Source organism: Passer domesticus, chromosome 15, assembly GCF_036417665.1.
Source record: "Passer domesticus isolate bPasDom1 chromosome 15, bPasDom1.hap1, whole genome shotgun sequence".
NCBI lineage: Eukaryota > Metazoa > Chordata > Aves > Passeriformes > Passeridae > Passer > Passer domesticus.
In genome coordinates this window covers 7,062,856-7,084,727 of record NC_087488.1, presented here as the reverse complement: position 1 = coordinate 7,084,727, position 21,872 = coordinate 7,062,856, and the positions used below count along the sequence as shown (strand labels likewise).

Sequence of the window (21,872 nt, the reverse complement as noted above, 5' to 3'; positions counted from 1 at the left end):
TGGAAAAGGACTAATTCTTTATGCTTTTTGTGTTTGATTTATGTGGGACAATGATGCTTTGTCCAATCCATTTATAATTAGGAGGAGAACCTCTGGAATTGGCAGCTGCAAGCTCCAGCCCACCTTACGTTTTAGCACTAACATTGTGTGAGCTCTTTTATCATATGGCTGGGGGAAACTGGAGCTTTGCTGAGTCTCTTCATCAGCAGGACTGAATTTGTCCCTGCTTTACTGATTGCTGCTCATAAAAGCCTGTGTAAAAATATTGCACATTTTCAGACATACTGTTTGAGACACTAAAAAACAAAGGAAAATAGTGACGTTTTTCAGATCTATATTTTTAAGTCTCATGTGTTTACTTCAGAAAAAGTGGAAAGATATGTGTATGGTCATGTAATTTATATCTGAGTTTTACTGAGTTTTTAATGGGACTCAGAAGGGGTCTCCATCCCTCCAAGGTCACCAATACTCTGCCCCTTCCACAGATACTCTGGCGCTTCCCTCTGGTAACACAACTGCCTCATCAGTTACAGAAGCCACTGGTAAAGCACAGAGCAATTCCCTAGAGGCTGAGCATGCTGTCTGTCTAACTCCTATCTGCCACCCCCAGGAGGGACTCTACTGTTAATTTAAGTCTTAATGTTCTATTATTTTTTTTGGTACTAGTTTTGGACCAATTGAATACAAAGGCCCTATGAGTGCTGTTTATATTGAAAAGTTTGTTCGCCGGGTGATGACACCACTACTCTACATCTCGTCTCGATCAAAATTACTAGATTTCCTCTCAAATTATGAGGTACTTGTCTCTCTTCTCTAGCTTTACCACTGTGGTTCAGAAAGAGTTTGACTTGTTTAAGGATTAAATTTGATCTGCTCCAAAGTACTAGTTTATTTTCAGGATTCTGAAATCAGTGCCCTATAAATTTGTTAAAATCATAAAAATATGAAATTACAAATTCATAGTGTTGATTCCCTGTATAGTTGCTATGATGATCTAGTGATGCTCTTAATTTTACATTACTTTAGTATGTAGAGACAACAGTCAAAGTTGTTAACTCACCAAACTGCTACGTACAACAAGAAAGAAGGGAGAAATCTTTTCACAGAAATCTTGCAGTCTATGTTGGGACAGCTTTTGAGAAATATATAATTATTACTTTAATTTTTAAAGAATAGTAAGTTTTTCTAGTAGGATAAGTCTTTTAACAGAGAACAAATATGAAACCAGTTGAAGCAAGAGCTCCTAATCACTTTGTATGTGGTAACGATGATTTTTAATCCACTGCTACATGTTGTTTTATTCATTTTTGTCTCTTGTGTTCAGGGGTGCCAAGATTGGTAGCAATACTGGTGGAATAATAACTTCCAGTTAAACAAAATATGCTTACAGCAGAGCCATTTAAAATCCCTTTATAACTGTTGATTCTTGCAGTGCACAGTACAGAAGTACCATAATCTTACTGAAGCCCAAGCTGTGAGAGCAGTGTGGAAAACCTGATCAACAAATCAGTGCTGTGGCAGTGGGCACAGCCCGGGAGGGACCCTCCAGTCTGGGGCTGGAGCAGATTCTGTGTGAGTGGAGCACACTGCAGTGCCTGGTTCTGCTGCAGGATGGAGCATGGCCTGTGCTGCTCAGTGGCAGCTGCCACAGCCTAGGGGACACACACTGGGAGTTCCCCTGGGCAGCTGCTGAGCTCTTCATGCCAGGAACTACTACTGGGTTTGGTTTTCCAGTGCTTTAAGTGGGGACTGTGAGTTGGGAGTAGTGAGTTGTGGCCTGTCTCTGGTGCTGGTACTTTCTGCTGTTGTCCTTCTATTCCTTCAGTTTTGCTGTTCTAAAATTCTAAAACATTTCTTTGCGTCTTAGAGAGATTTGAAGAAAGCCATGCTTGGTTTTTGGTTTTGTGTTACTTCTTGGTAGACTGCAGAAGGTTACCAATGAGCATGTTGTCATTAAGCTTAAATTTGCTTTACAGTTGGAGGTGCACTTCCACCTCTAAGAAAAACGGCTAAGATAAAAGACAAATTTAGGAGCAACAAAGATATTTTTAAATACTGCTTAGTAGTTGAACAGATATTTTTGTTTCTGCATTCAGACTTTTCCCCCCTTCCTGTGCTTGAAGTTCTGTGGCTCCAGCAGCTGAGTTGCTGTTTATGTTCAGCATTTGTTGGTTCTTGTTTTTAACCTGAAATGGCCCAAGAGCAGAGGCTGCTTCTGTTCATGTTGCCCACAGTCATTCCTGCCTGAGGTTCTGTCTCAGACCATGGCTCAAGGTGCTCAATGTCTTTCTTGCCTCTGTAGAGTTGTGCAAGAGGGAAAGGAGGGGACAAAAAAAGTAACAGAGGTGCTCCATGTCTTTCTTGCCTCTGTAAAGTTATGCAAGAGGGGAAGGAGGCGATAAAAAAGTAACAGATACAGATAAGATGAAAGAAACCTAATTGTTTATGAAGATGGATGCAGAGAAAACCATAGGCACAAAGGAAAAGTTAGTTTTAAACTGGAAATAAACAGATTGTTTCATCCCTTCAGTCAGAAATGTGAATGTTTGTTACAAAGATTTCCCTGCGAGTTTAGCAATTGATACATTTTGTAGGAGAAGATACAATCCAGGGGCTAGTCTTGTGTTTAAGAAGTGAGAAAGCTTGGGGAATAGAGTAGACTATGGGCAACTGGGACATGTATGGCACAAACTAATTGCTATTTTGAGACCCTTGGTTAGTGTCTTCCTTTGACTTTTGATATTTCTGTATAAAAAAAATACTAATTTTTAGCAGAAGGGAAAAAGGACAGAGGACTGTCAAGGATTGCTGTTGGGCACTTTGTCAACTCTCTGCTGGTGGATCGTGACTTTGTGATTTCACTGAAAAGCTAATTAATTTCAAGCTCAAAATAATTTGCAAGATTTGTCATCATCACTATCTAATTTTCAGTCCTGTGTTCTGATAGCAAAAGGATTCAGCAGGCTAGCAGAGGTACTGATGAGCAGAATCCAGTGAAGCGCAGGAGCCGGTGGTGGTTGTTCCTTGGTCGTGGGTTCGCTCCAGTTGCTGTCAGTAGAGGGCGCTCACTCCCCATGAAACAAGCCCGGTTGAGGACTCCAAAGTTGAGCTCCTGCATTCTCTGGCGCTCTTTAAGGCTGGTTTCCCTGGGGCTGTGGAATGGTACTAGTGTGAAGCTAGAAACGGGTAAGAATTCACTTTCGAGAGCAAGGAAAATGTGCCGTTTGGAAAGCAGTTAAAATCTTGGAATGTTAAGGAAGACCTAAGTTAAGTGAGCAGGAAGATGTGCGGTTCTGCCATAGTACAAGGTACCTGTGACTACCTGTAATCAGATTTCTTTGTTTTCTTAACTGCAGAGATGTAACGGTTTCATTGTAATCCAAACTGGCATGTCTCATTCCTCATCTGACGGCCCTAGCTTCTTGTTCACATTGAGATTCCTCATCTGTGAAACTTGAGCCTCACTTGTACAGAGCAAGAATTGTTATTAGTTGCAATACCTGGAAGCATTCAGTCTTGTTAAAAACTTCATTCTTATGAGCAGGAAAACTTACTTGGCACTTGAGAAGAAATACAGTAATTTAGTCCCTTTCCTCCTGTGTATAATTGCACCCTGTAACAGGCCAAAAACTTTAAGTGGTCTGGGATGATGATTAACAGCACTTTATTTAACCAGATTACTGATTAGGCATAGAGCATTAGTAAATACTAGTATATATAGTAGTATAATATATATTAGTGTGTAGTAGCATTTATTCTCTAACTACAGTTTTTTTTAATTGAAAAAACAATTTACAAAAATTATCTTTTGGGAAACATTATTCACAATCTGGAAATCTTAAGCTTCTGGTGGTGTAAAGCAGAACTGGCACTCTGAATCAGAATGTTACCTTTTAAATAACATTATAAATACTTCTGCATCTGACTTCAGGCTTCTTGCCACATTTTACTGTCACTTTTGACTCTTCTTTCATTCACTGTTTGGTGTTCTAAATTAATTTGGTGCAGGATTAGTATTCAAAAATGGTCCTAGGAAATGGGAATTTTGATTATCTTATCTGTCTTCTTATTTTCGTTCAGTTGAATGCTTTCAAAGTCTTTTAGAAGGGATTATTTCTTTTTACTGTCTTAGTTTGGAACTAAAAGAAAAAAATTATCATTAATTACTAACCTGTATGTTGTTTAAAAAAGAACACTAGGTGCTATTATTTTCCTGTGTTTTTCTGCTACTATTTTATTTCTGTTTTAATTTTCTTCTTGGTAGAAATTTCAGAAATTTCCCTAATTGCTTGTAACTAATTTTTGTTATTGATAATTTTTTGGGGTACCTCACAAAGAATCTTTATGAACAAGGGGTTTATGCTTAGCATTCATGCATGAAAGAGGATTCCTGCCTAAAAAGAGAAGTCATGAGCTGGAATGGGCAATGTTGTTATTGGTGAGCATTTTCAGAATTGCTAATTTCTACTGAATTAGATCAGTGCGTTAGACTGATATGAATAACTGAATTAATATTAATTCATTAATTAATAATAACAGGTAAAATGTATGTTCCTGTTTTAAAAAGAAATTTAAAATGTTATGTGTAGAGCTCAAAAAAAAAAAAAAAAAGAAAAAGCAGCCTCTGAAGTACCAAATTAAAGTCCTCATGTGAGGATGTATTTGCCACACAAATGGGTGCCAGGTGAGTCTGGAATCTCCTGTTCCACAGCAGTCCCTGAAGTGCTTTGCTTTGTGTGTCAAATGCCTTCTGTATGCCCTGGTTGAATTGAGGAACAAATAACACCAAATAACCAAATGCCATCGCTTACTCTGTCCTGAAAGTTTATTAAGCCCATTTGAGTGATGAACAAAAACATAATTAATATTAATTTTTAATGGATTATATTTTGAAAAAATTAAAACCAAAGCTTAACTGAAATATTGGAAAAAGAAAAATCTAGAGTGTGTACCACTTTTTTCCAAGTCAGCTTCTCCCAGATTCTCTCCTGAGTTTAATAGGAAGTCATTTGCCTGGAAAAATCAGTAGGCCTGTTCTGGGATGAGTCTTTTAAATTTGGAATTGTCTGTCTGGCAATTTGAAGAGCTTTATGGATATGCAGATGGGATCTGGAGTTGTCAAGACTTTTGTGCAGTTGGTCTCGCTGACTCTTGCAGGATGTACTGAAAGGATTTACAGGGACTGTAGCTTAAAGATGAGATGATCACTTATCTTAGTAGTTCAAGTATTGACACACTAAATTTGTGAATTCATATGTAAATACTAATTATGTGCCACATAAACAATTAAAGTGTTACTGCTTAAGCCCTTTGTACTCTGAGAAACTGTATTTGATACTTCAGTTCTAAAAAAATCTTTATGATGCTTATGCTTCTTACGTTGGTGCTAGAACTGGTTTAAAATATAATTAAAGCAAATAGTGATTGTTTTTGGTGAACTTCACCGTGGGAAACACACCGTTAGAAATGTAGCATCCATAAAGCCCCTTTCTCTTACATAGCTTTTGAATGACAGCTTCATTCTTTGAATGAGAACTGATTTCCATTCAGTCTTTTAATATTAAAATCTTTGTTGCAGCATAAAGTGACTGCTCTTCAGCAAACATTGTTGTCTTTTAAGAGTCTGTTGTGCTTACTGTAGTCCCATATATTTATACTTGAAAATAGCTTAATTAACTGTAATTCTTATTGTTTCAGCCTGGAGTTGTGGGGTTTTTTGAGTTCAATGCTTCACCTCAACCACCTGGTTATTTAACATTCTTCACATCAGCATTACATTCATTAAAGAAAGGTAAAAGCTCCATTTTCATAATTTAAGGTGTCTGTGAATGAGTTATGTCTAAGGGCTGCAGTAGTTTTTTGCAATATTTTGTAACTTAGGAATGAATCCCTTCTGAGTGTTTCTTGGTGTTGATCTGTGAGGCTGTCTCATTACAGTTGAGGGTTGCTTACATGAAAAGCTTACAATGTGATCAGCCTGCTTTACACCAGGACAGAGTTCCCTCAAGCCCCCACGTGTAGCTGCAGCCTATCCAGGACCATAATCAGACTGGTTTTGTTCAAAGTGAATCCAGGAGTCTTTGTCCTGTGCAGTGTCAGAGGCACTGGGATGGGCTGGACTGTGTCAGCCCTGGAAACTGAATTCAGTGATGGGTGGAGTTACAGAGCTGCTGCAGGGCAGCCTGAGAAGGCCTTTCTCCCCCTCTTATTTTGGACTGATAATCTAAAATACAAACCCTCTTGATTGTGTTCCAACATGCAAACTTTGTGATGATTAATACCTCCTTTTTGAGTCATGAATTTGGTATCGACTTTTCGTAAAGTTAAAAATTAACATGTTTTTTGAATTTTCCTTCCTGTCAGTAAATGAAGGAGATTCATACTTATTTTTTCTTATTCATACTTACTCATTCTTATTTTTGCCACTGATGTGATAAAGAGCCTGTTCTATATTTTGTTCTGTGATTTTCACATTTGTATGTGGTATTAGTTCTTTGCAACATAAAGATAAGCAGTCAGTCTTTATGTGTACATATTTATGAATGTAGAATGTATATTTAGAAACAGTACATATTTACTATAAATGTACATCACTTAACATTCATGCCTTTCCCTTATGTGTATTATCATGGCTTTTGAGATGCTGTAAACCACAGCAAGGTGCATCTGTGATAGCAGATTCTGTATTTCCTAAGCAAATGGAGAATTTGGACAATTGAGGTTACACAGACAGGTCTCTATACCTGGAGTGCAGAAGGGGAACACGTTTGTGCTTCTTGCCATCTTTCTTCTGCCATAATGACCAGTGCTGGCAGTAGCTCTTCACAGATTTCTGTGCCTTTGCACAGCACTGTTGTGTGTTCTGGTTTGAGGGTGGTGTTCCAGGGGAGTTCAGGGTGTAATTGTTTTCAAAGACTGCCAACGTGCCCTTTCAGATTACCTTGGGACAATCCGCTTTGGAGTGGTCACGGATAAACGTGTGGCAGAGGAGATCTCCCTGGTGCACTCTGGCAGTGTGTATTTGCACAGACATGCCAACACATCTCTTGTGAGTATTGCTGTGTGCTGTAGGGACTCTGATGTGGTACTGGGGTGCTCAGGGATCACAATTAGAAGACTACTTGTATGAGAATATTGACAGAGATTTTGTGGAGGGATAATAGGAACAGTGAAAACTTCCATTTTGGCTTAAAGATGGCACTGATTAGAAAAATCACACAAATTAAATGAATTTATAATAACTCTTAATCCATGTGCCCTGCTTTTTGAAAAGTTAAGGCTGAAATTACTAACTTTCAGATTTACTATTTGGCATAGAGACACTACCTACCCACACTGGCACCATGAGTGTAAACTCTGTGCAAACAGAGTATTGTGATGTGTATTTTATTCAGTTGAGACTATGGCAAACAGGGATTTGGGTGAAATAGCACAAAACACATAAAAATTACTTTTTTGTGCTAATTACTTAAGATAAACTTGCCTGAATATATTAAAATTGATCCTAGAACCTGTGAACACCTTTTAGTATATATTTCTTTCCTTTGCATTCAGGAATGAGAAACACCAGTTTTAAATGCAGCCTTGATGTTTGTGTCTAAAAGGCTAATTTAAAATGAGTTAATATGGTGACTGAATAGTGGGAAGAATGTTCTACCTTTGCATAAATTAAAATATATGGTGATATCAGCTCAAAGCTCTTTCACTTACAAAGAAATTTTGCACTATTGAGCAAAGTCAAGATTATAAAGATGTAGTAAAAGAAAGAGGAGCTTCCCTGGTAGAATCCTTTTTGCTTGTGGATGTTACTATAATCTGATGAGCATTTGGAAAGCTTTCCCAAAGGGAAATCTTGTATGAAATGCTGACGTTTGGTGAAGCTTATTGCATTTAAAAAGAAAATTCTAGTCACTACAGTAACAGCACATACCATACTGAAGAACTGCATTTGTTACTAAATCAAGTGAGGACAAAACTGTTTTTTCCCCCTCCAAGATCTATCCAAAAGACATCATGAACTTCACTGCTGAGAACATTTGCAAGTGGGCTCTGGAAAATCGGGAGATGCTCATACGCTGGCTGAGACCACATGGTGGGAAAAGCCTTCTTCTAAACAATGAGCTGAAGAAAGGACCAGCACTTCTCATATTTATACCTTATAATCCCCTAGCAGAAATTCATCCTCTCTTAGATGAAGTAAGTGAAATATTTTTTTGTTTACTTCAAAAATACTAAAACATGAGAGCTGTGGTCAAGAGTCTGAGCTTAATTGTGACAGATGCATCATTTTAGCTCCCTGTTCCAAGTTATCTGGTTTTGTTTAAAACCACTGTCTCAAGCCATATTATCACACCGCCCTTACACTGGTTTGCATCCCACACAACGTGCCTTTGTCTCTTTGTCAGCAGCAGTTCAGAACAAGCATCTAACTCTTCCTTGACCTCCTGCTTTTTGCAGTGCGTGCAGTGTAAGAGATGCAGATCTTTCCCAGCTACAGCTGAAGACTGGTGTGTTTTGTCCACCCCATTCTGTTTCTCCTCTGCTGTCCTTCCAGAGGTGCTTGTGCAGCGCAGAATGGATCTTTTGTAAAACCAGACAGTGTTATTTGAAATACAGCCCCATCAAACTACTCAGAGCTAATCTGATTTTTATATCCTGTGTGTTCCTTAGTCACCTTCCAATTTTCTCTTCCTCTGAACTGCCTTGGGCAGGAGTTTGTGGAGCTGTGCAGAAATGACATAGGGAAACTAACTTGAATGAAAACTAGCCTTTTGTCCCTGGGCTATTTTTCAGTTGGAAGCCATCATCCCATTTAGTATACAAAAAGCTGCACATCCCAGTGTGATAATGTAGCTCTAAGCAGTGTGGAACAGACAAGCATCTGTGAAAGACCAAAAGCAGGACTGAGTTTTTGTGACAGTGCTGATTTATTTACATGGCATCTGTGTCCTGGAATGTGTAGTTTCCACAAGAAGGCATAATTAATATTGCAGTGTCTGAAACAATAAGGAAAAAATTAAAGTAACTTATTATACACTATTTAGCCAGACAAAAGAGACACAATAAAAGGTACACTAGACTGCTGTGAAATAGGGTTGGGGAAGTCTGTGCCTGGAGAAGAACTGCCATTACTCTTGTAGTAACCTGTCTTCTGTTTGGCAGGCTTTGTTCAGTGGTGCTTTCACAGATCGAACATTCTAGTAACAGGTACCACTTACTTCTATCAAATCAGTGCACCGTAAGGTGGATGTTCCATTTCAAATTCCATTCTGCTAAATAACAGTGTTTATCAAGATGTGAAATGAGATACAAAATAATCCCGTTGTCCTTGTATAGCTTCACTTTGACAGGGAGATATTATGCAACTTGTTTACCCTGGGAAGAGCTGTTTACTGCAGCCAGCCTGTGGATTTCATCAAGCAGTGAAACTACTTGACTGTAAGGCAGTTGCAGGGAACAAGGCTCTCAAGTTGAATGTTGAAAGATCTCACAGCAATTTTTTTTTTTCTGCTCACAGCTCACTAAAATAAGATTTCTTACTGCACATCTGGTTTTGTGTTCATAATCTCTTCTCAAGTTTCTCTAGGTAGTCCAGATCTCCAGGCTAGGTTATAGTGTGAGGGGCCAAATTTTTTTCAAGTATTCAGTTAAGCCTTTTCAGGATGAAAATTTCTAACAACTAATTCTCGAAGACTGTAACAAAGCATTGCTGTAGACCACATGTTAATACTGAGGGTCCTGTGACACAACAGCCCTCCAGGATGTGACATTTCAACATCCTTTGGTAATTTTAACAGTTTCTGTCAAAGTGTTCTTCACACACAGAGCAGTGTGTGTATGCTCTGTATTTTGTTTAGTGTCCTAATAAGGATGATAGGAAACTTCCTCTCTCCTTTTTCTTTCTTGCATGTTCTGTTCCTTGTCTCCCAGAAAGGGAATTCCTTTTATGGTCCATACATGTCCCTTTTTCTCTGCTTGTTTACCCTTGGTCATGAAAAGCAAACTGGTGATGTAGCACAGAAGTGTTTGCATGGAAGGACAGGTTGGTTTTTCCCCGTTTCCTTTCTTCTCCCACCAAGTTACGATGTGCAGAGTACACTTGGAGTATTACAATGAAATGCCAGTGGTTGGGAGAATACAAACATTGCTTCAACACTCTCAGTGATTGTTACAAAATCTGCGCACCACCTAAGCCAGAAGAAATCTCTGTTCCCTTTCCATATGGGAATGCTTTAATGTATTTTCTCCTTCTGTTGGAAAATGAAGGAGATTCAGGAGCCTCTATCCAGTGATGCTTCATGTAGTGGGGTTTAGCCATAAAATATAGTGTTATTGCACTGTAGTAAATGTTTGCATAGAGGACCTTTCAATCAGTGTGGTGGACTGAAAATACTTTAAAGTGACTTTATTGTTCTGTATATTCAATGTTTATACACTGAAATACCTGAAAATTTAACTTTGTTGTCAAGTCAGAGCCCCCTGTAATTTTTTTTAAGAACAAAGATTACTCAGCTTCATGTTTCTGAAATTCCATTTCTAATTGCATGTAATGTTGTTAAACCTGCAACAGATAACTGCATTTGGGTGAACTATGTACAGTTAGTTTTGATTTTATTTTTCTCTCTCTTTTATTCCCTCCCATAGATTACCAAAGTGGCCTTGGAATACCACAAGTGTAATAAAAGCCAGGCAGCTGAGGCAGCTCTTCAGCACGTAGGAGACTCTGATTCACCAGCTTTTGATTCCTCTGTAACAGATGCACAGCTGAAGTCCTCCGAGACGTTTCCCATCGCCAAGTCCCCGTGCTGTAACACGGTGGTGCTCCCGCAGTGGCACTCCATCTCCAGAACTCACAACGTCTGTGAGCTCTGCGTTAACCAGACTCTTGGTGTCAAACCAAACAAAGTCCATGTGCCACACTGTAACTTTTTAGAGATAGAAGCAGCTTTGGACTCTTTCTACCTCCAGGAACATACTTTTTTTCAAGTAATATCAAATACCATAGAATGCAGCAATTTCTTAAGTTTCTATAGTCCCTTTAGCTATTACACTGCATGTTGCAGGACAGTAAACAGGCATTTTTTAAGTTTCATTAGTTCTGAGAAGACCATCTTTCAGACCCCCAAAGTAGCATTTTCTTCCCATGGGAAGAAAGATAGCACTCAATTTTCTATTCCTCACATTGAGGATAGGAATTGTTTTATTCCTGACCTTAATATTAGTAGCACGAACATTACTGGTCTGAGCTGCAGGACCAACAAAACCTTGAATCTCTATCTACTGGATTCAAATCTTTTTTGGATATATGCAGAGAGACTAGGAGCATCAAGATCTACTCATCTTAAGGAGTTTGCTGCCATTGTTGACCTGAAAGAGGAAGTGCACTATGTCCTGGACCAGAATCAGTCACTTGTTGGACCTACCCTGGGTACAGTATTCATTATACAAATGCTTGCATTCAGAAAATTGTGTTTCCAAGCAGGAATAGAAAACTTAATGCCATTTTGAAAAGTGAGACTACTTTGTGAAGTTAACATTTTGAATTGTAATTTATTCTATTATATTTAGTAGTTAACCATGCATTTATGAATGATTCTGTTGGCTAGAACAGAATCACATTCTAGGTGATGTAAGAGCTAAGTTCTTTATACCATAAGTAATTTGCTTTATAAGAATTGAACCTTAAAATGTGTGATTCTTGACTGCATGCATTGGTGGAATTGGTAAAATCTAAATTAACTTGTGTGTGGAAAAATCTGTTCATCTAAAATACCTGATTACAGAAGACGTTTGTATATTAATGGCAGTGTTGGTGTTTGCTCAGCTGTTCTGTGTACAGAATGTCACAGAATTTTGGGAGATACTGACCACTTAGCAGCAGAGACTTCCCCATCCTCTTGTCCTCTAAAACCAACTTAAATTGCTTTAAATTTATTTTGAAAAGTGTGTCTGTTTTCAAGGTAAAAAGATAGAGCTCTGAAGTGGTTGTGGCCAAATCTGCCAATTATTGTTATTTCCTGTCTGCATTGGAGGAGGAAAAAAAAACCCTCAGAAAAAAACAAAAAAAAATTAAAAAAAAATAACCTGACAAAACCACTCAAGGATTTCAGTTCTGATTTATTTGCAAGTTTGTGAATAAGACAAAGTACTCCTGTGTGCATTTGTGCTGATATGCAAAACTGAGTGTACCTTCAGAAAATACTGGGTTTCCTAATGTTAGCTGTGTAAGTAAACATGGAAGAAAATTCAGCTATTAAATAAATTGCTCAAGAATATATATCACTCTAATTCTTACAGCACCAATTACATTTCCTTTTTGCCATAAATCTAAGTCCAAAAAGATGCACAGCATAGAATAAATAGCCACATTCTTATTAAGGATCACATGCAGCCCTGTATCCTGTCTCTGTCCCAAGCCCCAGGAAAAGACTGTGGGAAAACAAACAAAAACCTCAGTAACCATAAAAGGATACTTAGGAAATACTAAGATCAGAATGAGGACATAGAAATTTCCTTCCCCTTTGTGCTCCTGGTACTTTCTGTCTCAAACATTTTTTAGGTCACAGGATTTCCTGAGCATGATAAGGCTTTCTCTGCAGAGTAAGATTCAGTACATTTCTGTTCCATCATTTGAACATCCAGAAAACTTCTGCTTCTACATATTTTATCAAGGAGTCTCTGATTTATGATTGGGTTTTGTGCTTTTTATTTTAATTTTGTTTTAATGCCTTAAGATTTTAACTTAATATTTCATAATATCAAAACATACTGATGGGTGCTTAATACCCTTGTCAGATCTCAGTCTTTATAGATGGTTTCTAAAAATTCAGGAATAGTTATTTTATTTTAATTAACTCCTTTCTTTCATTACTATTTTATCATGCACAGATATTCCAAGTCTGGAGATCTGAAAAGAAAAAAAAAGCCTCTTTTGCCCTAGTGTGAGAATTAAATGAAATGCTGAATAGTAAATAAGGAACTAAATGTACTGCTATTCACATTTCAGAGATAAACTTGATGATCTGGTATTCTGTATGTCAGTACAAAAGTGCCAGTTTTACTTGGGCCTAGTTTTTATGCTGGAAATACAAGCACAAAGTGGTTTCTATTTGATCAAATGATTATTTTTAATGTTTTTAATATTTTAACTTTTTCCTGATTATTAAATACATTCATTTTTTAATGCACAGAATAATATTTCTCTACTGAAGTTGAAAAGAAGGATATTGCTGAAACCTTGGAACAACTTCAAGAATGTAGTTCAGGCTCAGAGTAGTGTAGTTGAGGGCTTTGGAGGTTATTTTAAATTTTTACCAGTGGCCAGCTACTTGCTAAATATCTCAAAATTAAGGAGCAAGTAGAACAAAGAGGAAGGTGGTCACTGGTAGACAAAAGGGGATTGGTGGTATTGGCATGGAAATAGCAGATATTTAAAGGTCAAAAGAAAAGAATTGCAGAGAAAGTAATTAAAAATGGAAGAAAAAAATGCAAATAAATGTAGAACTAAATGGAGCCTTTCAATATATGTAGAAGTTAAAAAATGGAGAGGTTACTATTTATGATTTATCAGGTGTGTGATTAGGACAATAGAATATTATTATGGCACATTGACACAAGATTAAAGTCTGGTATGGCAACTGACAAGACTGTAATGAGTAAAATAAAAAACAAACAGTGAAGCTTTATCCTGTTTTCACATCAGTTGTGGTTACTCAAGAGTTGATACCAAACTGTCAGAATTTAATGACGTGAAGCCAGATTTCAGTTTGTATTTTCTCTGTAAGTTCTTCTGAATTCTAAAGCAGAAAGTGCCAAAATCACCTCTGCAAAACCATAATAACTTTGGTATGTATCAATTTCATTTCAGAGAACTTCATTAAAAATTTCAGCGTTCTCTACAGTCCCTTGAAGAGGCATCTGGTTGATGACCCTTCAGTCCATTTTCATGAAGAGCATGTGGTCACTGAAGTGACCACGAGCACCTTTCACCAGACCGTGTTCCTGAGTGCCAAGGTGAGCCCTCATCACTCAGCAGGTCATGGCACAGATTTTAAGGAGGGGGTGTTTAATATTGATATGCTTTTCTTACTTGTAACATAAAATATGATGTTTTGTAAGAATTCAAAAGCTTTCCAATTGCATGCCATGAAAACAGATGTCATCCTGAGTACAGTTAAATTGCCTTGATTTTGTAAAATGTGTGATAATAAGGAAAATCCAGTGTCATTCAAGTCTGCAGCGAATGTCTGCATCTGCAGCAGCCCCAAGCCCTGCTTTGCCAGTTAGAGGCAGAAAGCAGAAGTCTGGACATCGTTTTTTCCCCATTTATGAAGTGTATGATATATGAAGTGCATGATATATGATTATGAAGTGTTAGATATATAGGAATTTAAGATTGCAAAAGAATCTCCAGAAGCGTAGTAAAGTTTGGTGCATTTTCACTTAAAGGGAATGATCCTAAACTAAATGTCTTTTCATTTTGACTTTATGGAAAGATAATAATTTTGTGTGTTAACTCAGTAGTCAGAGAGCAGCAATTGAATAACTTACAATAAAATTCATTAATATTAGGAAAAAACTTGCTTTCACATTTCAAGAGTTCCCATGCTAGATGGTGTGAAAACCAGTCCTCCTTTCTGCAGATTACCTCCAACAGATAATCAGACTCTTCTCCATTTCATTTTCCAGAATGTCTTGCTGCTGTATTACGCACAGTGGTGTGGATTCTGTGCTTCTCTTAATCACATCTTTATTCAACTTGCTCGGCTTTTGCCTCCTGACAGTTTCACTGTGGCAAGGTAAAAAGATTCTAATTTCATCTTTCCAGAGATCATTGAGGTCATCAGCCTAGAAAATAGATATTTTTTTTCTCTCTACTACTGTGCAATATAGATGTGAATGTCATCTGCTTAATTTATCTTTTAATGCATTATTTTGTTTTCATTTTTATATATTTGGTGGTTTTCAATCTCACTGCAGTAGTTATCCACTTTCATTAAAATTGATTTTTAACCTGGGCAATTAACCTTGAGACTTCCTAATTTCAGGAAGTGAATCCATGTGAATCCATAACTTTGTGATGATTTGTAGCAAATAGTAATATGCTGTTTGTGTGTCTGTGTCTATATATATATATATATTTATATTTGTTAGCAACACCATTTGCATCACAAATCTAAAATGGCAACCTCCATCCTATGATAAAGAAAATTAACTATCCCAGGCAAACCAGTTTACAGAAATACATTTATATCTATAGATGCATGTGTGTAATGTATATATGTTAAATACATTTTATATGTAAAAAAAGCATTGTTTTCTTTGGTGTTTCCAGGGTTATTAATATTTTAGTGCATCTGACACATTCTTGTTCATGTATGTGATAATAATGCATAAATACTTAAAACATCTGCTCTGATTGCATCTTTATTTGAATCAGACTAAACTACTCCAGGAGATAGCATGAGATATAGAGAAAAAAATAAATCAAAAATCTTTATTGCTGCAGATGTGATGCTGGTCCCAAGGCTACACCCATTCTCTTGCCTGACTTTGAAGTTCTCTCCATTGCTCCATTATTTTCACAGCAGTATACTGATGTGATTGTCTGTTTTGTTCTATAATAATTTGTAATTAATAAGAAATTTATTTGTGAAAAGATGCCCTAAAATGAAGAAGAAAACAGTAGCAAAACAGTTAAACCAAGTGTTCCTTTCTACTCATAGCTTTAGGGAAGAAAGCACCTTTAAGCATGTGCTTGTTCTTGGAAGAAGCAAAATAATTTAGTCCCAAATCTACTCGAGGGGACAATATTAAGAGATGTACTTGAGGAACAAATTAATGACTAAGAATAACTTGTCTCATGTTTGGTGTGCCTATCTCAGAAGGAAGATGTGTACACAATGTGTGCTCTGTGTGTACACAGTGAGCAACGGGGCTTTAATTGCTGGCTGAGAGCAGTTGCAGTATTGAATGTACTATTCTAGAGAAAAACCCACACCAATATTTGTTAAACTGAGAGTCATCTTCTTGAATATTGGTAATTAATTCTGCTGACTCATCTGCACAATGTATTTCTGGCAGAACACGTTTACTTTCACAGATCCTTAGATTTCCTTTTTCCCAATCCCTAAAATGGTATTTTACAAGAAAATATAGATTGTTTATCTGCCTGTTCTCTTTATCAGTGTGTCTTTTCCTCACAGAATTGATGTGACTCGAAATGACCTTCCCTGGGAATTTATGACAGACCGTCTCCCAACCATTTTATTTTTTCCTTATCAGAGGTAATGTAATTCTTTTCCCTGTGGTTTTTTAGCTTCTGTTTTACTGAGCTGCAGTAATTATCTGGTTACGTGTCTTAGTAGGGAAAAAAGCCAAAGAGTAATTAATTTCTGTATATGCCTTCTCACCACATGCGTATTCTAATGAAAAAAACCACCAGGAAAACAACAAAATAACCCAACCCACACAGATTTCCACCCTTCTCCCTCAAGGGCTGTTACCATCAGCAAATGGGAATTCAGTCTACTGATACTGGGCAGTTACATACCACAAAATCTCTAAACCTGTGCCTTAAGTTTTGCCATTTTGGATATAAAGGTGCCTTATATTAGGGCTTTTAATGTAGCTTCTTATTCATTTGCCTTATGAAACAATTTTTGCAAATTAACTCTGTTCTCAATTTCTTTCCACCACATGCTGTTAATATTTTGTTCTGCTATTTGTTTTAAATAGCCTTTTAGCTTCTTTGATACATGCTGTGGTTTTGATCAATAAAAATGGATGATGATGTAATAAAACATTACCATAATATAGTGAGTCAATTTTGATTTAGCGTAGACTATTTTTTGCCTAAATTATGTCATGATTCATTAATCTGGGATGGGAGCTGATAGTCAGCTGAGCAACTGCTGATGGTAATTACAAGAGTAACTTGGTCCATCACCAGGAATCAGCAGGGGAGGAAAACTCATGGTGCTCACTCTGCCAGAAATAGCTTAATCTTGATGAGCAGGAGCCTCATCTGACTGAAGTTCTTGAATTATTAATAAAATGTGGTATCTGTCTTCTACCTGCTGTACAGTAAGTAGTTTTCAGTAAATGAAATGAAACATTTTTATATCCCACATGTTTAGGAGTTGGATTTTACAGAAGGTATTTTTGTGGGAAGTGTAATTGGTAAGGAACTCCCCTGTTCCAGGTGCACATTGTAACCAATTCAGGACGTGATGTCACTCACACAAGGGGACATAAGAGTTGTCCATGGTGTTGTACAGGAGCACCAGGAGACTTTAGGCTTTATACTTGAATCTGGCTTTCTTGCTTTGCAATTATTTTTGTTTGGGCTTATTCTCGGTCCTTTTTCTCACTTACATAATTATCCCAGTATGCTACTTACCACTACTCTAGTCATGAATTTGACAACATATTTGACAGATAGGAGCAAACTAAGCTTTTCTTCCTTGTTTTGATGGCTGCCTCAGGAAAGAGAAAAATACACTGCTGGCTGGCAAAGCTGGAGCAGACCCAAGGTGATAAACTATTAGCTGGCTTCCCAGTTGTACAGGCTGAGGTGGAAGTGGCTGTGCTGCAGGAAGAAGTGAAATTGTGTTGTACTGGAACATGCTGAGTGAAAGGCTGAAGGTGGAACTGCTTCAGAAAGGGAAGAACAAGAGCAAGTTCCAGTCTAGTCCTCAGAGGACAGTTAGCCTCATATGTGTGTACAGGGTTCACCAAGGGCTGTAATTGTAACATTTGTCACAGCTGGAGCTGGTGGTTTTTAGTGGTTGATAGTCTTGAGGAAGAAATTTGGTACGTGCTGTTCTTGGCCTCTCTTGTAAGAGTTTATGCTGTTGTAGAAAGCAAGGAGGCTTACCTGCTCCATAGGCTGGGCTTAGCATTCACAGCTTCGGGGGGGGGGGGAAACACCAACAGAGAAACCTTGTTTGGTTTGCTTCCTTCATCATCTCTGACAAAGCAGTAAGAGGAACAAGTAAAGAGATTTATTTTTTGACAGCAAAAGGGCCTTACTTCTGACTAAAGTGACTCACTGTTCAAAAGCAAACTGCTCCCTTGCCATGGCTTTCAGGTACTGGAACTCACCAAGCTACTGCTTCCAGGAAAACAGATTCAAAATAGTGATTTCCCATTGTGTAGCTTTATGTATTTGGACTTAAATTCTAAATAATATATGTAGAGTTAAGAACATTTAAACATCATCCTTCAACTTATAAATAGTAATGGCACTGTACTTGATCATACAGTGATGTTTCCCTATGTACTTGAAGCTCATAACCCATGATCATGACTATTTCTTTTTTAAGACTGAAATCTGTTTTCTGAGATTTAGCAGAATTTTTTCTTCAAATACCAGTCCCATGCAGAGATGTTTAGAGCACCAAGACTGGAACATGTGGAAAAGTGGAACATCAAAAGAAAGTCTGTGTGATCTAGGTCTATTACATGAGTTTAGGTTTCTCTTAGCTGCTGTACTAAAAAATGAGGCATCAACTTGGAGTTAAACAGCAGATGCTTAGGTAAAATTATGCTTAACCTTCCAGAGTATTTTACTGTTAACTTGCTATGTCCTTCTAGGAAGGAGCAAAGTGTGAAGTTCCCTGAAGACTTCTCCGTTAACCTTCCTAATCTCCTGAAATTTATTTTACATCACTCAAGTCTTTCTTCGTCAGAGCCCTGTACCAAAGAATGCCTACATAAAGAGTCAGTTCTACAGCAAGGACACATCTCACACTTGGAGAGAGAAATTCAGAAGTTAAGATCAGAAATCAGTGCCCTTCATCAGGCCCACGACCAGCTTGAAGCACAGCTTTCTGAAGCCAGGAGAGAGGAACAGAGACTACAGCAGCAAAAACACACACTGGAAAAGCAGCACAAAACTCTGCAGCTCCACAGTGAGCAGTTACAGGCCACATATGACCAGAAGAATCAAGAATTGTTAGAAATGGCTGAAAAGCTTCAAGAATTAGCTGATGCATCAGAAAACCTCCTTAAAGAAAATGCTTTACTGAGAATTCTGTTGGCATCACGAGGAGGAAAGCTACAGAGCAAAGATGAAGTTGAAGAACCCCTTCAATCTGAGCAAACACTTTCTGAAGATAATGATATATCACTTTCAACAGCTACTGCTGCTTTAGAGGAAAAAAGGATTGATAATATTGATACCATAGAGACAGAGCACAGTAGTGGAAATAGGACAGAATAACTGCTTACACAAAGTCAAGTGATGCCGTATTGGGTAGGTATTTATGCAAATTTTATTGACATTCAATGTAAATAAAGACTTCCCCCACATGATCTAGAAAAAGAAAAATCAAATGGAATATTTTTGTATACTTGAACAACTTATTAGATACCCCCATCTTAAGAGAAGAGGAGAATGGAAAACACTTTCTGCACTTTACTATTGCACTAACTTGCAAACACCTACCCATTTAAATGAAAGATACTGGTTTGTAGGGGCAGCAGTTTGCAGCACCTCTGACTAAGGACCAGTTAGTTTTCACTGGCTTTCTCTTAAGCTGCTAGAAGGGAAATCAGACCTTTGATTTATACTTTTCCATAATTTCTGAAATTTGCCCTTTACACTGCATTCTCTTTGCTGAATTAAAATAGATACTTCACTTGTGTAATCAGTAAACTTGAATGGACAAAGTCATCTTGTTACAACTGTTCTGTTCTCAAACTTCAGCACTTTGTATCACTTTTGTATACTGGTATTCTGACTGGATACCACAAGAGCCATGTGTGAACTGTTCTCTATTGAAAACTCGAGGAAGTCTTACTGAATTAATCCTGTTTTTCTTTGCTTTTAAGAGGTCTCAAATACAGCTATTTAAGTGTACAGGTCCGACAATACATGCAGGTCTCTTGAGAGCGGTATTTTAAAAAGCATGTGTCAGGGTAAGAACATTATCAGCTGTACCCAAAATGTTGTACTCAAGAGGCAACAGCAGGAGCTTTTTACTACTAACAGCATTTTTTTGCTTCACATTACAACTTTCAATTTTAAAAAGGCAAATGTAGCACTAACAAAGCAATTCAACATCTTAGTGTAGAAGAAGGGGACAGTTTTTCTAGGCCATTCTTGTCTTGCATATTGTTAAAATTCTCAAGCAAGCTTGCTAGGCCTTAAGTTATTCCATAAGTGTAAGTACAGGAAGCAAGTCTAATGCTTCCTCTGGAGCTGAATTAAGGCTAGGCAATTAAGTGTTTAAAAACATCAATAAGCAAAGGAGGCCATGTAAAAAGTAATAGAAAACAGGCCAGTAACCTCTAAGCATGTGTGCCTACACAAAGAATTAGAATACATAAGCTGCCATTGGCTGCTCAGTGTTGTTCCTTCTCCTCTCCCCAAACCTTTGCAGTCCAGACCTTCCCATTTAAAATCTTTTTACCGGTCCTACAGCTGATCTCCAGCACAGGGCAGGAAATGTGTTATCTGGAAGGACTTGGCCATTGCTCTCTAAAAACTTCTACAAACTGACCAGCAATAACCCTTACACCCCTGTCAACAGTAGAAAAGACTGAAACTTCTCCTCTTGTAGTACAGTTCCATCAAAAGTTATATACAAGATACATTAACTGAAATTCTACAGTTGTCTGGCTGTATGTATTACAAAATACCTTTTTGTAACAGGCTGTTAACATACACCCTAAGTACACAAACCAGGGTTCTAGGAAGAATTCATACTACTTGCACTTAAGCCAGTTTTGCTAAGTAACCACTTATGCAGTTTCAGCACACAGACCTGTGGAAGACAGAAGCCTGCTCTACTGCCATTTCAAACACCTGGAAACCATCTGGACTTTCCCTGAGGGTTCAGTATCCATCATAAGTTCCCAGGTTGGAACCCATCAAAATGGCAGTTTCCTTGCAGTAGCTACATAAGAACTCGGTTCTAGCAGCCAAAAGCTTAAACATAGCTGCAGCTAAAGGAACTTATCCTTCCTTGCTCCTGTGTTTCCTCCTTCAGCATATTACTGAAGGTTTATCCCTTCTTTTTAAATGAACTTCTCTGCATCAGTCCAATAAACTGTTCAAAGGAGGAGTTCTGGCTGCACACTCAGTGTAGTAGCAGAAGCAAGCTTTAACTGCAGATCTGGTTTTGGAGCTCTGGAGTCCCATCCATGGTAGTGGCTCAGGAGTCCCTGTGTATTACACACAGTTGTGTCATATTCCCATATGTTACAGAACACAAAGCAAGAAGTTTCTGGCAGCCTATTTACAGTTCACAGTTGTAAAGTAGTTCACATTGCAGTAGCAGATCCATCAAAATAGGCTCAGCAAAACATTCAAGTAACAAAAAACAGTAGTAGTCTCTTCACACCAGTATATCCCTGTGCCCATTGCCAGCAATGGACATTACACTAGGTGAGTCAGCTCCTTCCATAGAGGAATTTGGATACAAAGTGGATACACTGATGCAAAGTGCAACTTCTCAGTGCATGCAGTTGCAAACAAAGCTTATTTAATTCTCATCAGGGTGTTTTCTGAAGAGTGCACGTGACCAGGTTCTTCACAGTATGGAGATGCTTCTGCTGGTTGCACATCATGAGCAGAGCCCATCTGCAGGTGCTGCTCTGAGTTAGCTGTGTACTTCCGGGCCATTTGGAGTTAGCTTAGCTTTCCTCTCCACACAGGGTCCTTTAGCAGAGTACTGCACCAGTAGAAAGGGCTCTTTGGTTTCTCCCTCACCCACAATGCTTTCCTCATCCTCAGACTGGCTGAGCCTCTGCAGCCGCAGGTAGCACCAGCAGCCCAGAATGAGGGCTCCCAGAGCCGCAATGGCGATCAGGATAACGATGACAGTCACCACTCCGGTGGTGGGGCTGTGATCCGTGATGGACAT

General features: G+C 38.1%; 2 protein-coding genes across 5 annotated transcripts in view; one reads left to right on the top strand and one right to left on the bottom strand.

Annotated features, from left to right (window-relative positions):
* TXNDC11 (thioredoxin domain containing 11) overlaps window positions 1-20,255 on the top strand; it is a 27,146-nt gene extending 6,891 nt beyond the window's left edge. For 3 of the 4 annotated variants that reach the window (XM_064390496.1, XM_064390499.1, XM_064390497.1), the window contains 9 exons: window positions 667-796; window positions 5,698-5,791; window positions 6,936-7,048; window positions 7,996-8,196; window positions 10,645-11,428; window positions 13,868-14,013; window positions 14,689-14,798; window positions 16,206-16,286; window positions 18,598-20,255. In XM_064390496.1, coding sequence (XP_064246566.1) covers window positions 667-796; window positions 5,698-5,791; window positions 6,936-7,048; window positions 7,996-8,196; window positions 10,645-11,428; window positions 13,868-14,013; window positions 14,689-14,798; window positions 16,206-16,286; window positions 18,598-19,225 — 2,287 coding nt within the window. In that variant the 3' untranslated portion in view covers window positions 19,226-20,255. The remainder of the gene's footprint in view (window positions 1-666; window positions 797-5,697; window positions 5,792-6,935; window positions 7,049-7,995; window positions 8,197-10,644; window positions 11,429-13,867; window positions 14,014-14,688; window positions 14,799-16,205; window positions 16,287-18,597) is intronic. The other variant, XM_064390498.1, reaches the window with a different exon arrangement.
* Window positions 18,592-21,872, bottom strand: SNN (stannin). Its single transcript, XM_064390502.1, has one exon. The coding sequence runs from the start codon at window positions 21,870-21,872 to the stop codon at window positions 21,609-21,611; it is 264 nt and encodes an 87-aa protein (XP_064246572.1). The 3' UTR covers window positions 18,592-21,608.

What these genes read in the sequence shown, in the direction of transcription:
- SNN (XM_064390502.1), bottom strand. Translation starts at nt 21,872, where the DNA reads ATGTCCATCACGGATCACAGCCCCACCACCGGAGTGGTGACTGTCATC.